The 21,037-nt window shown below is 40.8% G+C and overlaps 1 protein-coding gene across 3 annotated transcripts in view; it reads right to left on the bottom strand.

Annotated features, from left to right (window-relative positions):
- Positions 1 to 19,853, bottom strand: part of MRPS31 (mitochondrial ribosomal protein S31) — a 29,340-nt gene extending 9,487 nt beyond the window's left edge. Inside the window, exons 1-6 of one of the 3 annotated variants that reach the window (XM_079902805.1) lie at positions 19,525 to 19,853; positions 15,671 to 15,955; positions 10,131 to 10,289; positions 9,216 to 9,356; positions 6,372 to 6,451; positions 3,083 to 3,226 (exon numbers count right to left, since the gene is read on the bottom strand). In XM_079902805.1, the coding sequence (XP_079758931.1) occupies positions 3,083 to 3,226; positions 6,372 to 6,451; positions 9,216 to 9,356; positions 10,131 to 10,289; positions 15,671 to 15,955; positions 19,525 to 19,649 (934 nt within the window). In that variant the 5' untranslated portion in view covers positions 19,650 to 19,853. Of the gene's footprint in view, positions 1 to 3,082; positions 3,227 to 6,371; positions 6,452 to 9,215; positions 9,357 to 10,130; positions 10,290 to 15,670; positions 15,985 to 19,517 lie in introns of all 3 variants that reach the window. The other 2 variants (XM_079902806.1, XM_079902804.1) reach the window with 2 other exon arrangements.
- Positions 19,854 to 21,037: the final 1,184 nt, after the last annotated feature.

Raw genomic sequence — 21,037 nt, forward strand, 5'->3', positions numbered from 1 at the left:
GTTTGTATTCTGAGGCTCTTGTTCAAAGGCCACCATCTCAAACAACCAACAGATTGTTTCAGACAACACATACTTAATCATCTTTATATTTGCCCTAATTTTCTCCACACTATACCCTCCCACATGACAACAGAGCCCTCTTTAGAGTTCTATGGTAATTCTGAACTTTTCTCACTATTCTTGCTAGCTCATATTACAGCACACAGTCCAGATACCCTAGCAAAGGATGGCACATTACAAGTTTAAACCAACTGAAGGATAAAAACAAAAGTGTGACTGACATCCATGACTGAGCTTTTTTGCCCACTGAAGCCTCTAAACTGAGAATTACTCCTGGAGGGTATTTCAAAACACCCGTAATTCGGTGGCATGTACATGGCTAATGGATATTCAAGAGCAGGACCCTGTTAACTGGGTAGTGGTAAAAATGGGATTAAATTTAGATAAAGCCAAAGCTAAAACAGAAGTGATCTTATTATCAATCCAATATACAACAAAGACTACAAAATCTAACTGGGAATAATTCCATCTAACAGCTTTTATAAATCTCTAAGCTCGCAAAGCACATAGAAGGGACAAACCAGGTTTTAAAAACTGACAAAAAGCTACTTCAAACTGGGAAAACAATTTTTACATTTTAAGTGGCAGAACAAACAAGTGCAATTTTTTATATAACAGAAAAACACAACACTGGGAAGTAAATTTTAAACACAAGACATACATTTTATCATTTTTGGTATTATGTTCCCAAACTGACATGGTGAGTCCCTAAATACACAACAGAACATCTTTTCCCAAAAACATCAAAGTAAATCTTCATGAAGCTAATTATTAGGAGAGAGAGCATGATGTCTTACTACTCTTAAAATTTAAGTATAAGAAATATAGAAGAATGTTACGGAACGGCTGAGGCTCCAGGTTCTAAGGCCGGTCCTCTTAAAGTATTCAGAAGACCCTAAGTGTGTACTGAGGGGAGTGATCAAGGTGAGAACGTTTCCACAGTTCCCTTCCTGTTCTTCGTTCAGATAACAATTGCCTTCAGGAGCAATGAGATACCTCCCTTTCCGACCCCAAAGCATCAATAATATGTACAGTGTATATGGACACTTGTCACATTTATCTCCCCAACCTGACCAGAAGACATGTTTTTTTCCTTTTTCAGAAATTACACTTTCTCAGAAACGAGGTCAAATCTAAGATAAATTCCTTTGGAGTTTGGACACTCAAGATTCTGATGAACTTAAATGTTTTTCTGCTGATGACAATGTACTGCCAATTCATGCTTTTCTATTATCCTATTTGGTGGTTCCTAGAAAATACACAGTATCCTCATGAATATTTTAAGATTTAAAGATGTTATAGTATAGAAGAGAAAATAGTTATAATAGCAAATCTCCTCACAATATCGTTGTTGTAGAAACAGGGATGAGGATGGTAACAATGCTTTACCTGTATAATCAGTTGTTTCTCAGAAGAATCCCATAAAATAATCCTATTGTTATTCCCATCACTTTATAAGATGGAGGAAGTGAGGCTTGGAGAGATGAAGACTCACTCAGGAACTTGGTCTCTAACCACCACACTCACTGTCTCTCCTAAGTAAAGTCACATATTCTACCTCAATACTGGGTTTTAGAACCATATCTTGAACCATGAGGACCTGGAACACCCAACTTTCATCAAATATGGAACAAAGTCTTCCCTTAATATCATAGATTGTATTTTGTTAGTTTTTTTTGCTACTTTTAAAATTCTATCATCATACAGGAGCGGAAAAGAACTAACATTTATTCCTATGTATTATATGCCAAGAACTGTGCTGAGCAGCTCAATATCTTATTTAATTCTTACATTCTTCCAGTGAGGTACCTTTAATTTTACACATGAGAAAACTAAGGCTCAGGAGGTTAAATAATTTCCTCAAAGGCAAATGGCTAATAACTGACATAGCTGGAATCTGAACTCAGGCCTACACAAATAAAAGTCCTTGGTTTTTGGGTTTTTTTTTTTACCTTATCCTGATACCTTCTAGAATGTAGAAGCCATAATACTTTTAAAAATATTTAAAGTATACTTTAAAAAATACACATTATTTAATAGATGAAATGCAAATTTCTATATTACTGAATACATCATACAAATATATAAAAGATTAAGAATTTGCTAAAGGATTTGTAAGTCCCTAAAGTTTTCCTATACAAAAGATTACTTTATGAAAATATAAGACTATTTAAGCTACCACTCCACTTATTAATCCAAACAAATGAAAGGTTATCAAAAATGAAAATATTACAGTGCAGCATAATACTACAAAGGTTAAAATACAGACTACATTTTCCTAAGAATTCCTGAGGTGTTTGCTATTTCTATTTAATCTTACCATAAAAGTAAATGAATCCCTTCTAACTGAAAATACATCAATAAAAATTCAATGAAATGTTTAGCTGATGACATCACGGGCACCATAAAAAATAAACAGCATAGCAATACTGTTTTCCTTTTGATTGAGGAAGATGTAACACCTCTAGAAAAATCTCCAGGAAAGTAGATAATGTTTTATTACTGGCTCAAAGCATCTAGGTATGCAGCCAAAGAATTTCAAAGCCTCCTAACCTATTTGTTTTGAGTGGCTTTGAATACAAGAAACTTGTGTCTCATTAATGCAACCGTTTTAAATAAAAGATACCAGCATAAAACTTGAAGGTTGTAATGTTCCCCAAAACTGAAGGATGATCTCATACCCAGTATTTAATGTATTAGAAGATTTACCAGGTAATCTCCTGCTTTTAGCAAGTAGAAAACTGTCATCATTTGCAGTTCTCAACACTTCTATGTCACAGAAATTCATGATGCATTTCTGCCATATAATTTTACTTCTTTATTTTCCTTATCCAACAACTAGAATTCAGTGAAATCGTAGCATTCTTTTTAAAAAAAACACTGTCAGATTTCTTTTAGGACATCACAAAGATGTTTACACAAAGTTTTGAAATTCAGGTAAATATCCAAAACCTACAACTGAACATCTGCCAGATTTAATCTCAATCATTGAGTTTTATAAACCTATGGCATTAAGACTTACCTGCTTCATTGTTAATTGGGAACTCCCACAATTTCCCCTCTTTTGTCAATTGGATCATCTCTTCAAAACCATTCTGAAAGGGTTGTTCATTGACTGCCGCTAACTGCTTAGCAAATTCTACATCCCAAAGAGAAGGTACTGCCTCTGTAGAATAAAAACATCCAAATTACACACAATTCCATATAAATATCTTTCTTTTTAAAAATGTTATCATCAGGGCTTCTCTGGTGGCACAGTAGTTAAGAATCCGCCTGCCAATGCAGGGGACACGGGTTTGATCCCTGGTCCGGGAAGATCCCACAGGCCACGGAGCAACTAAGCCCATGTGCCACAACTACTGAGCCTGCCCGCCACAATGCTACTGAAGCCCACATGCCTAGAGCCTATGCTCCACACCAAGGGAAGCCACCACAATGAGAAGCCTGCACACCACAACGAAGAGTAGCCCCCACTCGCCACAACTAGAGAAAGCCCATGCGCAGCAATGGAGACCCAACACAGCCAAAAATAAATAAATAAAATAAATTTATATTAAAAAAATGTTATCAGCTCTGAATTGATAATATATTTTCAGATCTAGAAGCTCATAATTAAACAGTATATAAGGACTTCCCTGGTGGTGCAGTGGTTAAGAATCCACCTGCCAATGAAGAGGGACATGGGTTCGATCCCTGGTCTGGGAAGACTCCACATGCCTCGGAGCAACTAAGCCCGTGCACCACAACTACTGAGCTTGCGCTCTAGATCCTATGAGCCACAACTACTGAGCCCACACGCTGCAACTACTGAAGCCCACGTGCCTAGAGCCTGTGCTCTGCAACAAGAGAGGCCACCGCAATGAGAAGCCTGTGCACCACAACGAAGAGCAGCCCCTGCTCACTGCAACTAGAGAAAGCCCGCGTGCAGCAACAAAGACCCAATGCACCCCCCAAAAAACCACAAAAAACAAAACCAACAAAATAAAAACCAGTATATAATGAAAGGTCACTCTTTGATAGCTAAAATTGAAACAAAAATAATATATAAAGACTGCAACCACAATAATTGCAAGCCTTACTTTTTGTTTTTACTACAATGCTAGGTAATTAACCGCTAGTCTCACTGCCCCCTCTATTGGAAAGGAAAAAAGAAATGTCTATTCTGTTCACAGATCTTTTTATGACTGAATATTTTTTATACAACATGTGATTTAGATCTTTAAAGTCCAGTCTGTTTATCTTTATTTTTAGTCTGTTAAGTCACAAATGTACTACTAATAAAGACCAAATAAGTTAAATTAACATAATTACAATGACAATGATAATACTATTAATGCGTACTGGGCACTTATTCTGTGCTAAATGCTTCTTATACATTAGTTCATTTAATCCTCACAACCAACTCTATGAGTAAGGTAATATAGTGTTAGCTTTTTACCACCATCATATCACATGTTTCAATCATTTATTTGTTTTGAAAATTTAAGACATCTTTAAAGAATGAGTCACATTCCCACCAAACATCACTGGTGGAAATGTAATGGTACGGCTGCTCTGTATTGAATAAAAGAGTGTGGCAGTTTCTTAAGAAGTTAGAATATACTTATTGGGACTTCCCTGGTGGCAAAGTGGTTAAGAATCCACCTACCAATGAAGGGGACACGGGTTCGAGCCCTGGTCCGGGAAGATCCCACATGCCGCAGAGCAACTAAGCCCATGCACCACAACTACTGAGCCTGCGCTCTAGAGTCCATGAGCCACAACTGCTGAGGCCACATGCCACAACTACTGAAGCACGCACACCTAGAACCCGTGCTCTGCAACAAGAGAAGCCACTGCAGTGAGAAGCCTGTGCACCACAATGAAGAGTAGCCACCGCTTGCTGCAACTAGAGAAACCCGCGCACAGAAACAAAGACCCAAAGCAGCCATAAATAAATAAATTTACTTTTTAAAAAAGCAAGCTGGCTCCTTCAAGAACCCATCACCTCTTCTGGCTGTTCATTAGGTGAACCTTAGCAGCTGCCCTGACAAAAAGTTCCCCTTTTGGGGCAAGCTTAAGAGTTGCCACTTCAGGAATTCCCTGGTTGTCCAGTGGTTAAGATTCACGGCAGTGGCCAGGGTTCAATCCCTGGTCCGGGAACTAAGATCCCCACAAGCTGGGCGGTGTGGCCCAAAAATAAAGAGTTGCCACTTCAACAGGGGAGAGGTGATCCATTCTCCACGCCTGTGCATTTTGCATTTCCTTTTCATCAATCATAGAAGACAGAATGCAGTTGTCACAGTACAAGAAGGGGGGGTTGTTCTCTTAGCTTCATCTTCAGCTTAAATGAACAGTGATTGAATTGATGCCTTTCCTCCATGGATATTTATTTTATAGCTCAATTTGTTTAAAAAAGGATTTAAGATAACGGATTCCTATTATTTGTAAGCCACTTGGCTAGGGGCTATTGGGCATACAAAAATCAGTGAGACCCAGCCCCTAATATCAAGGAGTTTATTGAATAGTGGGAAAATCCGATGTTTTTATAAGTAACTGAAAGATTAAATGAGCCACTGGAAGATGGCCTAGAAACTTAAATATCAAAAATAAAATTATTTCTACCAAGGTCCAAAAAGTTAACTGATAATCCTTAGAAATGAAAGTCACTTATAATCTAAGACCATTTGTATGGAGTTTCTTCATTTATTTTAAGTTATCAGTAAAACAAATTTAATGTCAAGCAAGAGGACACTTATTTCTCTTTTAATTAGGCTTAAAATGGTGACTATGAAGGATTTGACTTCTTGCCGAAAGAAGAAAGGGGGAAGAACAGAGAACAAACACTAACTGTGTGTTAAGAAAAAAACACTACAAGTCTGCTAAATATATTCCCTGAATGCTCTCCTTCCCATCTCCTAAATAATCTCTAAATCACTTCAATAAATTAGCACCTATAAGTGCTATCTCCTCTTCTAGATAGTAAGCTGCCTTAGGGCAGACATCACAATTTATCTTTACATAATAGTACAAAGATGTGTTGCAAATAGTAGGTGATCATTAACGTTCTAACCCAAATTAGCAGCCAATCTATAGCTCTGGATTCATATGGCTGATGGTACTTACCTCCCATTGCCTCATGGGCTGCAGCATTTCAAGGGAGAAATCTGACCAACACTAACATGTCAACAACTACGTTAATAAGAAAGATCCAGGTCAAGGACAGGATGGAATATTAAAATACCTGATGATTATGCAATCAAAACATGAAGGACATTTTCCAAAGATGGAATGTTTACACCTGAGAAATAGTGTTATTTTTCTTAACAAACCTGTTTCAGGTGCCTCTTCAGTAACTGCCTTAAGCTCAAAAATATTAAGCCTCTTCCCCTTGAATATATTTTTCCTAAAACTGAAAAAGAAAAAAATTATTTTAATGAATATTTGATACACAGTCAACAAAAAATTGTTTATGAGAAGAAAATTTTATATGAAATATTCAACGTAAAAATTAAAAATAATTCTGCTGCCCCACACCAGACATTTTAACTAAATTGCCACGTCTTTAGGACTGATAACTAAAAACAGGAACAAGTTCACCTGAATTTCTGCATCATAATACAACAAAGAAGTTACAACAATTTAACTACCAAAATACCTAATTGAAAAGATCAGCTTAATTTGCCACAATCTTTATTTGATCCATTTCATATTAAGGTTTTAGAAAACCTGACATTGTGGAAAGCTACTAAAATATGCTAAGTTAGAAGTTGTTGAAGTCAACATTTGTCTTAGTTTAAGGGTAAAAAACACTGCCTGCTTAATTATAAATTATAATTATAAAAGATTGCACAGGGGCTTCCCTGATGGCGCAGTGGTTGAGAGTCCGCCTGCCGATGCAGGGAACACGGGTTCGTGCCCCAGTCTGGGAAGATCCCACATGCCGCGGAGCGGCTGGGCCCGTGAGCCATGGCCGCTGAGCCTGCGCGTCCAGAGCCTGTGCTCCACAACGGGAGAGGCCACAACAGTGAGAGGCCATGGGAAGCTCTGGCAGGTGGATTCTTAACCACTGTGCCACCAGGGAAGCCCCACAGTTATTTTATAATAGAAAGCTGTCTGTATTTACATAAAGTTTCTGTTCTTTCTCTCCTTCAAGCCTATAAAGTGACAGTTGGGGAGGGGAACCAAATATTTAGCATGGTCTGACAAACACTAACTGAACTTCATAGCAGGAGGTGCTTACAGAATGTCTTCTGTGTGTTGTGTATTCCATGGGTTTTGTTCTATGTATAATCTCAGGAACCTGAGTTAGCTCCTTCTGGGTGTTAGATTATTAATTTGTACAGGAAGATTGGAAAAGATGGTCAGCAGTTAACAAAGGAAGTTCAGGGGTTATAGTGACTTCGGAAGATTATTTGAATTACTAATTTAAAGTGATATTTATATCTATGACATTGAATAAAGCAGAATGTGTACTTGGAGTTTAACTTATTAAATATTGCCCTGGGACTTCCCTGGTGGTGCAGTGGTTAAGAATCCGCCTGCCAATGCAGGGGACACGGGTTCCATCCCTGGTCTGGGAAGGCCGCACATGCTGCGGAGCAGCTAAGCCCGTGCGCCACAACTACTGAGCCTGTGCTCTAGAGCCCACAAGCCACAACTACTGAGCCCGCGTGCCACAACTACTGAAGCCTGTGCGCCTAGAGCCTGTGCTCTGCAATGAGAAGCCACCACAATGAGAAGCCCGCGCTCCACAACAAAGTTAGCCCCCCGCTTGCCGCAACTAGAGAAAGCCCATGTGCAGCAACGAAGACCCAACGCAGCCAAAAATAAATAAATAAGATAGAAAAGGCATTAAATTTGTTAAAAAAACAAACCAAGAAATATTGTCCCAAAATATTTAACTTTAGTCTTCTTTAAATCAGTCTTCTTTGAAATGATGCCATGCAACTACATCAGAATGTTATATTATAGATTGATTTTTTTTTTTTCGGTACGCAGGCCTCTCACCGTTGTGGCCTCTCCCGTTGCGGAGCACAGGCTCCGGACGCGCAGGCTCAGCAGCCACGGCTCACAGGCCCAGCCGCTCCGCGGCATGTGGGATCTTCCCGGACCGGGGCACGAACCCATGTCCCCTACATCGGTAGGCGTACTTTCAACCACTGTGCCACCAGGGAAGCCCTAGATTAATTTTTAATGATTCAAGCTGTCATCAAAAATTAGAAGGTGGTGAGGAAGAAGCTGAAAAAGTAGGCAGGGGGTTTATGTGCATATAATGACTGCATTAAAAAGCGGCCTAGGACTTCCCTGGTGGCACGGTGGTTAAGAATCCGCCTCCAATGCAGGGGACATGGGTTTGCGCCCTGGTCAGGGAAGATCCCACATGCCGTGGAGCAACGAAGCCCATGCGCCACAACTACTGAGCCCGCACTCTAGAGCCCACGGGCCACAACTACTGAGCCCCTGTGCCACAACTACTGAAGCCCGCATACCTAGAGCCTGTGCTCTGCTACGAGAAGCCGTTGCAATGAGAAGCCCGTGCACCGCAACGAAGACTTGCCCCTGCTCACCACAACTAGAGAAAGCCCGTGTGCAGCAACAAAGACCCAACGCAGCCAAAAATAAATAAAAGAAATAAATGTATAAAAACACAACCAAAAAACTATGTAACGCATGGCTTAGCATCTTTAAGAACTGCAAATTACCAAATTCAGATTGCCACAAATAATCTACTACTTTAAGGTATTATAATGGATCTTCTTTCTTTTTCTGATGGTGGTTATTTCTCTAAGGTATGAAGAAAGATGATTATATATAGAGATAGAGAGAGTACATGAATCTACACTGTTAGGCACACATCAGAATGAACAATAGTGTTTCTCGCAAAACATTCATTTGTTCAGAATTCAGTCAGCTCCACTTACTCTAAATCAGGAGACCCTTATTCACCGTGGGTAAATGTGAGGCAGGGCCCATTCTGATTTACGATATAGAAAAATGTAGGGCTGCTAAACCCAGTACATCTTTCCCTCTCTAGGAAATGGGACGTGGAGAGTAAGGAGACAGATATAAATGCAGCCGTGACGCTCAGACACCCAACAGCAACAATATGCACAGCAACAAAGTAAATCTACAGTTCAACAAACAAAACCAAACTGACTGCAGAGCCTGAATACCTTCTTCTCAGATCAGCAGGCTTCGCTTGGCCAACAAAATCATCAGTCCCTTCATCAAACTGAATCTGATGCACTGGTCTTGTGCTAACTCTCGCTGTGGCAGATCTGGCAACTTTCATATCTGATATGATATCAGTGAAACTGAAATAAGAAAAAGGTCAAGTGTGTTAGAAATTGTAGCTACAGAAGAGTAATAAACTTTCTTTTTTTTTTTTTGAGTAATAAACTTTCTTAAACATGAGATTCATATCACTTAATTCTTACTTCACTTCTATGCACTAATACTGAACAAAAAGTCATGTTTAAATAAAAAATTATATGTTGCCTATTAATACCACAGACCACTAAGATTGATGTGGCTTTCTCTTTTAAAGATGTTCTTCAGAAATGTTCATTTAAAACATAATTAAAAGTATCCCTCATGAAAAACTGTCAAACATTCAGACAAGTAGATATCAATATCTGTATACCTAGCACCTAGATTAAAAACCTGTATTAAAGTTGAGATTTAGCCATATTTATTTATTGCCTTGCATTTGTTCAAAGACAAATAAAATGCATGATCATATTGTGCATAAAACCAGCATATTATTTAACTAAAAGAAAAACTTCTCAGAGAAATTGTCTTATTCTATTATTTATTTCTTTATTTTAAATAACATTACTGAATTTACCACTTCTTTTTCAGGGACAAGAAATTATGTAACTTCTCAAAAGAAGTTTAATCATTCAATTGGTCTTTTAAAACTGAAATCTTACTTAACACACGAGTTTTAAAAGAAATCAAACTGCTAATACTTATGAGGCATATTTTATATATAAATGAATATATTATGTAATGTAGCTCATCACTCACATGAAGCCAGCCTATTTTGACATATCAGCATCACTGACACAGCTATTGGATTCACCAACCTAATTTTAGGTCTCTCTCCATCCTTCTGTGCCCTCGAGGCTTCCTCGTGCTGCTGGAGCTGCTTCAGCAGATCTGACTTGGTCATCTGCTTGTCAAAAGGGAGAGAGTCTGCAACCGCGGAGGCAGCCGCCACCAACTCTGGGCTCAGGGACTCACTTCTGAGAGAGAATATGGAAGACAAATGAGAGAAAAGAGGCATTACTTCAGTGGAAAGTAAAATGATTTCTTGGGAGAAAACTTTTTGTCCTTCAAAAAGTATCATTCAATTCAATTTCTGACAAAATCAAGAATTCTTAACACAGCATTGTAAATCAACTATACTTCACTAAAATTTTTTTTTAAAAAAGAATTCTTAAACACTAGGTGTCGGTTTTATAAAAATGTTACAATATTGAAAGTTAAAGTTAATGGATCCTTAATGAAGCACAATACTAACTCAGAGCAACAGATTAAGGTGGAGGAATGAGGGATCAGCCTCGAAAGTGATAAATTAGTGGATTTTTAAGTTAGATGCCATTTTATTTCAAAAACAATACAGGCTGCAAGCAAATATAAAAGTGGTTAAACCTGTTTATACAAGCTTTAATGGTAATATCCTCAAATTGGAAACAACCCAAAGGTCTATCATCAGAACAGATAAACAGTGATATATCCATGCAATGGAACAGTACTCCGCTCACTCCACAACATGTATGAAACTGAATGAAAGAAGCTGGATTAGAAAAAGTATATATGGTATGATTCCTCTTATATCGAGTTCTAGAAGAGGCCAAATTAAGGTGAAAAAAAATCAGAACAGTGGCTGCCTCAGGACAGAAGGTTACTGATGGGGAAGGTGAAGATGGGAAATGCTCTGCATCTTGGAAAGTATGTGGGTTACATTGGCACATCAATTTGCCAAACTCCTACAGCTAAGATTTGTACACTTTAACGTATGTAAATTTTACCTGGAAAAAAAAAAAACATAAAATCACCACGTGGGAGATGGAAAGTGGGTGAAGGTATAGATGACAAGAATGGCAAGATTTGATAATTATCAAAACATCATACGATTTTGTTTATGTTTTAAACTTTCCATAAGCTAAAAAAAAAAAAGCTGTTCTGCAGTAAATTAGGGTAAGTTAGGAGAAAAATATGCCGGATATAAAAAGTTATTTACATTTTTTACATCACTGAAAATCGCCACCTCAATGAGTGGGATCTGAATTACTGTTTTACTGCACCTGGCTTTCTACCTTAGGAAATGATGTCTAACTTGCAAATCAAAGTTCCCACATCCCTGAAGCTGGGCCTCAAAGAGACTGTCAGAGACTGGAAACGCTCAAGGACGCTGAGAGTGAGGGCTGTAGGAAAATCAATGTTACTGGAAGCTGGAGGAAAGGGGACCTTAATGAATAGGTAGCTGAAATCAGAGCAGGTAGTTAGTTGCTTGGTTAAGAGAATGTTAAAGGAGGAGCTAGAAACTATGGTTATCACTGCACCCACCAGGGGTCTTGTAAGGTTTCACAATACATCCAGACTCACAAGACTACCACTGACGTGCCTAGCCCGGACTACTCAGAAAGGTAAAGGGCAGAACCACAGCAGGCTGGCAGGGCAGCCTCAGGTGTCCCTCTTGGGGAGCCCCTGCAGCACTCGCGGGCGACACGTCACACAGCCATCCAGGAGTTAGGATAGGAGACCCATATCGCGCAGGTGCAGGAGCTTAGCGCCCCAAAGGAACCAGTATCTCTTGTAACAAGGCCACAGGCGGAGTATCTGTGGTCCCTACAAAGGACACGCAGTTACAAGAGTAACTGTGCTCAAGGAAGCCCTAAGTACACTGAACCATACGGTACCCATAGTTCGCCCAATCCAGATGCAATCAGTTATTCAGGGGGTCAATTTTATCATGATAATGTTGCCTTCAATACAGCTGACAACTACAGTAATCAGGTTAACGGCTGTGGCGGATACTTTCCTAAAACAGAGACAGCAGTGTTTCGGGTCCCACAAGCTCTTCCAAAACCTTGCTACAAGCCCATCTAGAGAGGCAATTTCCCCTCCCCCTGAAACCAGGGGAGACTTCGTGACTGCCTCAATGAACAGACTGAGAGAAATGATGCCCTGTGACTTGTGAGGCTAGGCCACATAATGTGACACGACTTTTGTTGGGATGTCTCTTGAGACGTGTGTCCGTGGACCCCAGCTCTCTGGTTGTGAAGAAGCCCAGGCCACTTGGAGAGGCCCTGGGTAAGTGTTCTGGCCAAGAGCCCCAAATATGGTCTCAGCCAATAGGCAGCATCAAGCGCTGGAATGTACTGTACGTGGGCAAAGCTTTCAGAGAATTCCAGATGCCAGCTTTGAAGCTGCCTTGCTGACGCTGAGTGGAGCAGACACAACTATGTGCAGCTCTTTGCCCAAACCGCAGAGAGATGCTGCCCCCAAGCCTTGGGATGGTTTGTTATGCAGCGATAGATAACTGGAACAGATTTTGGAGCCTGGAGCTTGGGCGCTGCTGTTATAAAACAAAAACAAAAAAACCTAAAATGTATGGGAGAGTTTTGGGTACTGGCAGAGGGGGGAAACCGGAGAGATCCTGAGGCAAGTGTTAGAGAAAGCTTCGGGCCTCAAACAGACTGTTAGAGCCTGGCGGCCGCGTGAGCACTATAGGAAAATCAACGTTACTGGAAGCTGGAGGAAAGGGGGCCTTTGTTTAGGACATTATTGCCTGAAGTAATATGGCAAATGAGAGAGATGCTCAATGAATTGGACGACCGAGCAAGGAGCCTTCCAGACAGAATACTGAAGGTGCCTCCTGCCTTCTCAGTGGCCAATGGTAAAATGTGAGAGGAGAGAGAAGAAAGAACTGTCCCACATAAAGGAGCCAAGACCTGCTGGGATCAAAAGAAAACATTTCTCATTCTTAGCCCCTCCAGATAGCAAATGATGCCAAAATTTAGAAATGGCTTCTGTACAGAGATCAAATCCAGGGCAGCATTAGGAAAACGGTCTAAAGATAAAGCCATGGGCATGACTGTAAAACCCTCTGTTAAGATCCTAGAAAGATTTAAGATGGTGCCTTAGAGTGCCCGTCAGACAACAAGAATTCTAGGAAACTTAAAGGTGTGGTCCCAGGGCCTTTCACGGGGAGCTGAGAGGACCCTGGTTCCCAAACTGTGCCCTAAGGCACCCTGGAGTACCATAGGGGAATATCAGCCACGTCTGTCAGTGACTGTGTGAACTACTAACTCAAGGTAGTTCACAGTTTCAACATTAGACTACCGCATTCCTTTCAATGCCACCATATCTTTGTGAAGATGGTTCTCCAGCAGTTGCTGTGATGAAAAAGCAAGAACCCTTCAAAAATCAATATGGAACAGGAATGAGAGTGGCGGTGTCCAGTCTGACTCCAAGGCTAGGTCATAAAACGATACAAATTCCTAGGGGCTCGTTTTCTCTTGGGACACTCACCCTTGGAACCCAGCCACCATGCAGTGAGGAAGCCCAGGCCACATATAGGTGGCTCTGTAACAGTCCTGGCTAAGGTGTCAGCTAACAGCCAGCATCAACTGTCAGACCTGAGTGAGCAAACCCACAGATGATTCCAGCTCCCAAACTTCCAAGTCTTCCAGCTGAGGCCCCAGACATCACGGAACAGAGGTGAGCCTTCTCTACTGTACTCCATCCAAACTGCTGACCCACAGAATCCGTGAGCATTAAAAAAGGCTGTTTTATGCTGCTGAATTCGGGGGCAATTGTTATGCATCCATGGTAACTATCAACATAGGGGAGGGTGTTCGACATATAATACAAATAAACGAGCTAAAAGCGGGCCATGCGCGGGGCAATGATGACAGTACATCATGAATCAAAGACGATGACGAACCAAATTCTCTGCATCTGGGATTCCTTAAAAAAAAAAAAGGCGGACTGGAGGGGGGTGGGAATCATTAAAAGATACATTTTTGAAAACTCAAAATAAATGTATCTCATTCACCAACCTTTTGATATAGGATCAAAGCCTCTTCTTTGAACACAGGACCACTGACAGAAGTTCCAAGGTATCGATACATCTCTTATATGTATACTACACCCATAGTACATCCTCCAATATTGCCAATTTTGGTTTCTTTAAGGTGGAAACATGGAGCAAGAACTTAAAACGCTTACAAAGCAGTCTGAGTGCAGAATTTTCCTGGACTTTTATGCTTGTCTCATTCATACCTAATTGGAAAGCAACTTTTAAAATTACCTCTACTGAGTCTTTGCAAAGCAATCAACTCATTTTAACCACTTCATTAATAGTTAATTAAACTGTATAATTATAATAAAAAGCAAAATGAATCATGAACAGGTCTGGAAGCTGGGAAAAAAACCTTACTCTTCATAAGTAATTATAAAGTGTGTCGGAGTATTACCTAATTACATATGTATATATTTTTTATTTGTTTTATATTGTTTCTAAAAAGGAGGAGGAGAAGGTACTTAACATGGGCATTTCCTGTTTGAATTAGCTTACTCTCTACCACCCAATTATGCTTTCCAGTGGTAGTTTAGATACAATATGATACAATGTAGAAACTAAGCAGTTCTGTTAAAATGTTAAGTCAGTCTGGGAATAGAAACCTATACTATCTGTTTATTCTGCTAAGAGAAGTCAGAGATGGGGATCTTAAAGCCACATTTCTTATTACTTGAATTGACTATGTCACTGGTGTAATCATTATATATCACTAAAACAAAATACTGCCATTTAAACTACAACACAATGCTAAAATATCACCGATTGCACTTAGAATCAGTAAAATATTATACTCTTTTGACAAGCACAAGTAATTACAATACTTTGAGGAAACCACGTAAGCTGAGAGCCCTGATAATTACTGGTCAAAGGAAGTAATATAAAACAGCTGTAATTAACATGACAAAATTCTATCCTAGGTGGAATTTTTTTTAATGAAATTTCAAATAAAGAAGTCCTTCAGAGACACAAAGCAACCTTCAAATCAGGATGTAAATAATTTGTTAATTAACAGCTTAAAGAAGCAATTAAATGCAGTTAATAACTGATGAAGGGCTTCCCTGGTGGCACAGTGGTTGAGAGTCTGCCTGCTGATGTAGGGGACATGGGTTCGTGCCCTGGTCTGGGAAGATCTCACATGCCGTGGAGCGGCTGGGCCCGTGGGCCATGGCCACTGAGCCTGCGCGTCCGGAGCCTGTGCTCCGCCACGGGACAGGCCACAACAGCGAGAGGCCCGCGTACCGCAAAAAAAAAAAAAAAAAAGTGATGAATATGTAAGAGAATGTGGAATTCTCAGTTAGATCACTACTCTTTCCCTCTCTCTAGACTCCATACAGATATCCATTTATTTAAATATAGAATAACAGTATTTCTCATTTAATTATTAGTCTCTGTGTTTACAAACTAATATTTAGTCTTCATTAACTCTGTATCTCCAATGTTCTCTAATTAAAAAAAATTTTTTTCTAAAAGAAAAAGACTGGAGTTTCAAAAATTACTTTCAAAGAAAAACCTTCAAATTACAATTCAATTTACCTCTTTTGGGGGGCATCTTCTGGAGCACTCTGAAGTCTGACAGTTGAAGCCTCCAAACTTTTAAGTTGTCTTCTGTTGGGTGGCTTTGTTGTTTGTACATTTACTGAGCTTAATTCAACTTTCATTCCCTTAAGAATATTTACCAAGTCTTTTTTCGTATTCTCCTTTACACTGTGTTGGCTCTCTGTCTCCTTGGAAATCTCACGGGCTGGAACAGGCTGCTCATCTTTCTTGCTATAGATCACACTGTTAGTGCCAAAATATCTTTGGATATTATTTTTTGTCCTGAAAAGATTAAAGAAAACAGAAAAACACTGCAAAATAATACAGGACTCAAAACGCTGCTTCTACGTGTTTAAAATTTTTTCAATTAAACCCTTCCCTTTTGCTTATTACTGTTATCAGCAACTGTAAGGACAGCAATTTAACATTTACTGAACATATACTATGTGCCTAGTCTTGTGCAGCATTTTATATACATTTTCTCATACCCACATCAACTCCAAAAGGTAGGTATTATCCCCATTTTGCAGATAAGGGAACTGGAAACCAGAGGAGTAACTTAGCCAAGGTCATGTAGCTCAGAGCTCACTAAGGCCTAAGACCGGCTGGTGAGCACAAATGAGTTACAGGTGTGCTGAGATACTGACCACCTGGTCCTTGAAGTGGCTGGGCAAGGAGCAGGGCCGCTGGTGCACCTGTCTGTTGCTGCCTCCCATTTATCTCAAGGTCTGGTACAAATATCATTGTCTATGTTCCATGACATTAAAAAAGTTGCGAAACACTGACATGGTTAATAAATTTCAACGTATTATTCTCAAACCCCAAACTGACAGACCGCCAAGTCCTTGCTCTTAACATGATATAAGACCTCTATAAAACGTCACAATTAAACAATATGAAAATAAAGAAATTTCTATCAGTAAAAAAAAGGTTACTTTCTTCAAACAAATTCCTGGGTGTGATTCTAATCTATTCAACTTTCTCATTGAGCTCCATGCCATTTAACTGATCACTATCTGTAAACTAAGCTAAACTGGAACAGGAAAAAAGAACATTCAGTGGCTAGAGTTGTCATTCTGCTTTCTTCTTTAGATTTATTTGTGAAAAAGAACAACACAAACAATCACATCTATTTCAAACTCATGCAAAAAAAGACTTCCCAATTCTAAGGAACCCAAATATCTAACTTTATTTTGTGGCATTAAGAACCTTTTGAGAGTTAATGTTGAAGAACTTTAAAAACTAATGAATGTGTTAGTTTCAGTAAGAGGGTATAAAGTACAAAAAGTCATTTATTAAATATAATGAATATCTACTCTGTGCTGGGCACTATACTAGGCATTGATGATGCCTTAGTAAATAAAAATTTCATGGTGCCTATTTCATGAAACTAACAGGCTAGAGCACTGTTTCTCAAACTTTAATACGCATAATAACTACCTAAAGGACTTGCTGAAACACAGATTCTTTGGTTCCACCAAGGAATTCTGATTCAGTAGCTTTGGGGAGGAACTCAGAGTCTGCATTTCTAACAAGTTCCCAAGTAATGCTGATGCTGCCCATCAGAGGCCCACATCTGAGTAGCTATGTTACACATGCCATTTAATCCTTACACTCTTACAGAACAGGTTTTATTATTCCCATATTACAGAAGAAACTGCTGCTCAAAAAGGTTAAATTAGTGGTTCTTAACCTTCAGAGGTTATATGAATCACCTGGGGAGCTTATTTAAAACATGGATTCCTGAGATTGTCAGTTGGTAAGTTTGGAATCAGGCCCAAAGATCTGAATTTAATCAAGACCTCAGGTGATTCTGGTGCAACTGATCTCAAGAACCTGCATCAGACTCTGGGTTAAATAGTATCTCAAGTTCTCGAAGCTAGTAAGTGGTAGTGCCAGATGAGGGAGGCTTTAATGAAAAGAGAAATGGCTATTTCCAAAAACGCTGAAACAAACTATTTGATCTGCTCATAAATATGTCAGAGGCTAACACATCAGACACTTAAAAATCAGAATGAAAACCAACTGCTTAACCAATATCCTTATAATCAGTACACAGGGGACTTCCCTGGTGGCACAGTGGTTAAGAATCCACCTGCCAATGCAGGGGACACGGGTTCGAGCCCTGGTCCGGGAAGATCCCACATGCCGCAGAGCAACTACGCTCATGCACCACAACTACTGAACCTGCGCTCTAAAGCCTGTGTGCCACAACTACTGAGCCCGTGAGCCACAACTACTGAGCCCAAGAGCCACAACTACTGAAGCCCGTGCACCACAACAAGAGAAGCCCCGGCAAAGAGAAGTCTGTGCACCGCAACGAAGAGGAGCCCCCGCTCGCCGCAACCAGAGAAAGCCTGCATGTAGCAACAAAACCATAAATAACACAGCCATAAATAAATAAATAAATTTATTAAAAACAAATCAGTACATGGACACATTATAATATTCAATATATGGTACCACTGAATTTAGGAAAATGCTCTATTATTTTACATGTGAAAGTTAAATTAATACTAAAGGTATTATAACAGGAAGGTGGCAATCAGGAGAAAGAATCTCACATATAACCCGTACTTCAATGTTTCCTTCCAAGACTGCTCTAGTGCTACAGAAAGTAACCTATATTTATACCAGGAAAATCATGTATAAGGAAGTAACTCCATAACACTAAAGTAATAAAACTCTAGCCCTAACCTCCCACCTGGGCTTGTTTCCACTAACAGCATCTCATCAGCACTTCAAATGCAGCACATCCAAGACCACATTCAAGAGCTTGCCTCTCCGACTGACTTTCCATTTTTCACTCTTCTGTACTGAAGGGGCCTCTTACCATAAATAGCTATTTTTGTATTCTAAAAATTATGACATATTTTAAAACCTGCCTCAAAGCTGGTCCTCATTCTTCTGTTAACATTAATGGTACCCGAATCCTGCCAAGCAGCCAGCTGAAATCTTTGCTCGGACTGCCCTACCCTTACCTCATCATATATCACATCCCAGCAATTTCACCTGTGAATTCTTTTCCATCCAGCTACTTCTTCCCATCCCCACGGCTCCTAACCTGCTTCAGGGCTATACTTAACCAAAAGGGCCCCCAACTGATCTGCATGGAATATATATGCCGGAGAATTAAGTTTTCATAATCATGAGAGTTCTCAGAGAATAAATACCAACACCAAGTATGCTGCAAATCTTCTTCTTGCCTGGCTAACTCCAACCCTTGGGCCCCCTTTAGATTTTATCAGGCTTCTTTTCCCGAAGGGATACTCTGAACCTCTCCTGCAATGGTCAGGCGTCTCGATTTGCTCACCCAGCAATTACCAGTTCAATGAATTCTGTGGCACTCTGCGCTACCTACACTATCTCAGCGATTACTCCACTATACTTGAATTGCCTACGTGGTGGAACTCTAAGCTCGGCGACGGCAGGACTGTGTTACTCGGGGCTTAACCCCAGGGCTGGCACACGGTAAGCGTTTTCAATAATGAAGGTAAAAATGAAACCATCACAGGCTTGGGAGGCAAAAAATTTAAAAAGAATTAAAAAATAAAACAACTTCGCTTTCTGGAACCTGGATAAAATGAGGGGAGAAGTGGCAAGAGAGATGAGGCACGGTATGTAGCAGAAAGAGCACAGGCACAGGCGGACCAGGCCTGTCACCATGACCTTGGGCAAGTCATTTTATCTTTCTGGGATTTCCCTTTGCTCAGATTTAAAGCGACGGCTTCTAAGATCCCGCGGATCATAACACGGACTCCAGGAAGCCGGAGAAAGAGAACTGAATGTGCAGGAGCGGGGACAGGGGTTGCCTGAAGACCTGCCGGGCCAACAGCGCTGCAACGCGGTACCTGACAGATCCATGCGGAGAAGCGAGTAGCACGACGGCGGCCGCCGATACCTCTGGGTCTCCGGAGCACAAAGGGAGGCGGGAAAGGGGGCGAAGAGGGAGGAGAGCCGAGACCCTCGGAAACATCGCAGAGAAACAAACAGAATTGAGCACACAGGGGCGACGACGCGTCCTCTGACAAACACGCCCCCCCGCTCCCGCTTCCGTTCCCCAACCTGACGCGCTCCTCTCGTTTGTGCGCCGGCTGACAACAGGGGCTGCTAACTGTGTTCCGGGCTCGTCCGCGGCCGAGCCCGCTGTCTCCAGGCGACTCCTCCCCCCCTCGGCGATTCTGGCCCCATCCCAGAGGTGGAGTCAACTGAGGTCAGCAAGGGGGTGGCGCTGGGGGCGCGGCCCGGACCCGAGAACTGAGAGTGGAGGGAGTGATCGACTGTGCAAAATCCTGCTGATGGGGCCAGTAAGATGAGGCGCAGAACAGACCCTGCTGTGCAGCGTTAGGGGGAGAGGATCCACAGCGTTCATCATATTCTCGAAATGATCCATGGCCACCAAGGAGGTTAAAAAACAAAATTAACATGGGACATGCTGTCCGATAAATTAGTATTTCTTTTCAGTCGGTTTTTGACGGAGAATCAAAACATGAGACATTTATGTTTCATTGATCTAAAATGGCCTTAGAAATTAAAAAAAAAAATGCAAGAGAAAGACCTGGCTTTCTCCTGTCCCGTATGAAGGCAGTGAACAGTGGCCCAGAAGAGATGAGGGATTCTCAGATCTGGAAGGGCATGAGCGTACACACCCGGGTGAAAAATGCCGGCTGGTAGGTCACATGCCAACCTCTAGCTTAGAATTCCATACTGTCGGCTGAATATTGGCATCAACATTTTCCCTGACGCTTCAAAAAAGAAGCAAGATTGGTGGAGAATTTTTTTAAATAAATTTATTTATTTTATTTATTTATTTTTGGCTGCGTTGGGTCTTCATTGCTGTGTGTCGGGCGTTGCCGTGCTGGGGCTTCTCATTGAGGTGGCTTCACTTGTTGCGGAGCACGGGCTTCAGTAACTGTGGCTCCAGGCTCTACAGCGCAGGCTCAGTAGTTGTGGCGCAAGGGCTTAGTTGCTTCACGGCATGTGGGATCTTCCCAGACCAGGGCTCAAACCCGTGTCCCCTGCCTTGGCAGGTGGATTCTTAACCACTGCGCCACCAGAGAAGCCCCGGTGGGGAATTTTTTGTGATGCTGAAAACACAGGTTACGTTGAACAGATCTTGCTAAGATCCACTAGCCCTGGCAGAACTTTTGTGACAATGCTAAACACAGTACACTCAAGGATGCTTTCCTTTTTTTTTTTTTTTTTTCTGTCTACAAGAAATGCACTCTGTTTGGGGGTGGGGGGTGTTTGTTTTTCCTCCAGTTTTGTTGAGATATAATTGATAACCAGCACTGTGTAAGTTTAAGGTGTGCAGCATAATGATTTGACTTGCATACATCATGAAATGATTACCACAATACGGAT

This window comes from Stenella coeruleoalba (genome assembly GCF_951394435.1).
Source record: "Stenella coeruleoalba genome assembly, chromosome: 18".
Lineage (NCBI taxonomy): Eukaryota > Metazoa > Chordata > Mammalia > Artiodactyla > Delphinidae > Stenella > Stenella coeruleoalba.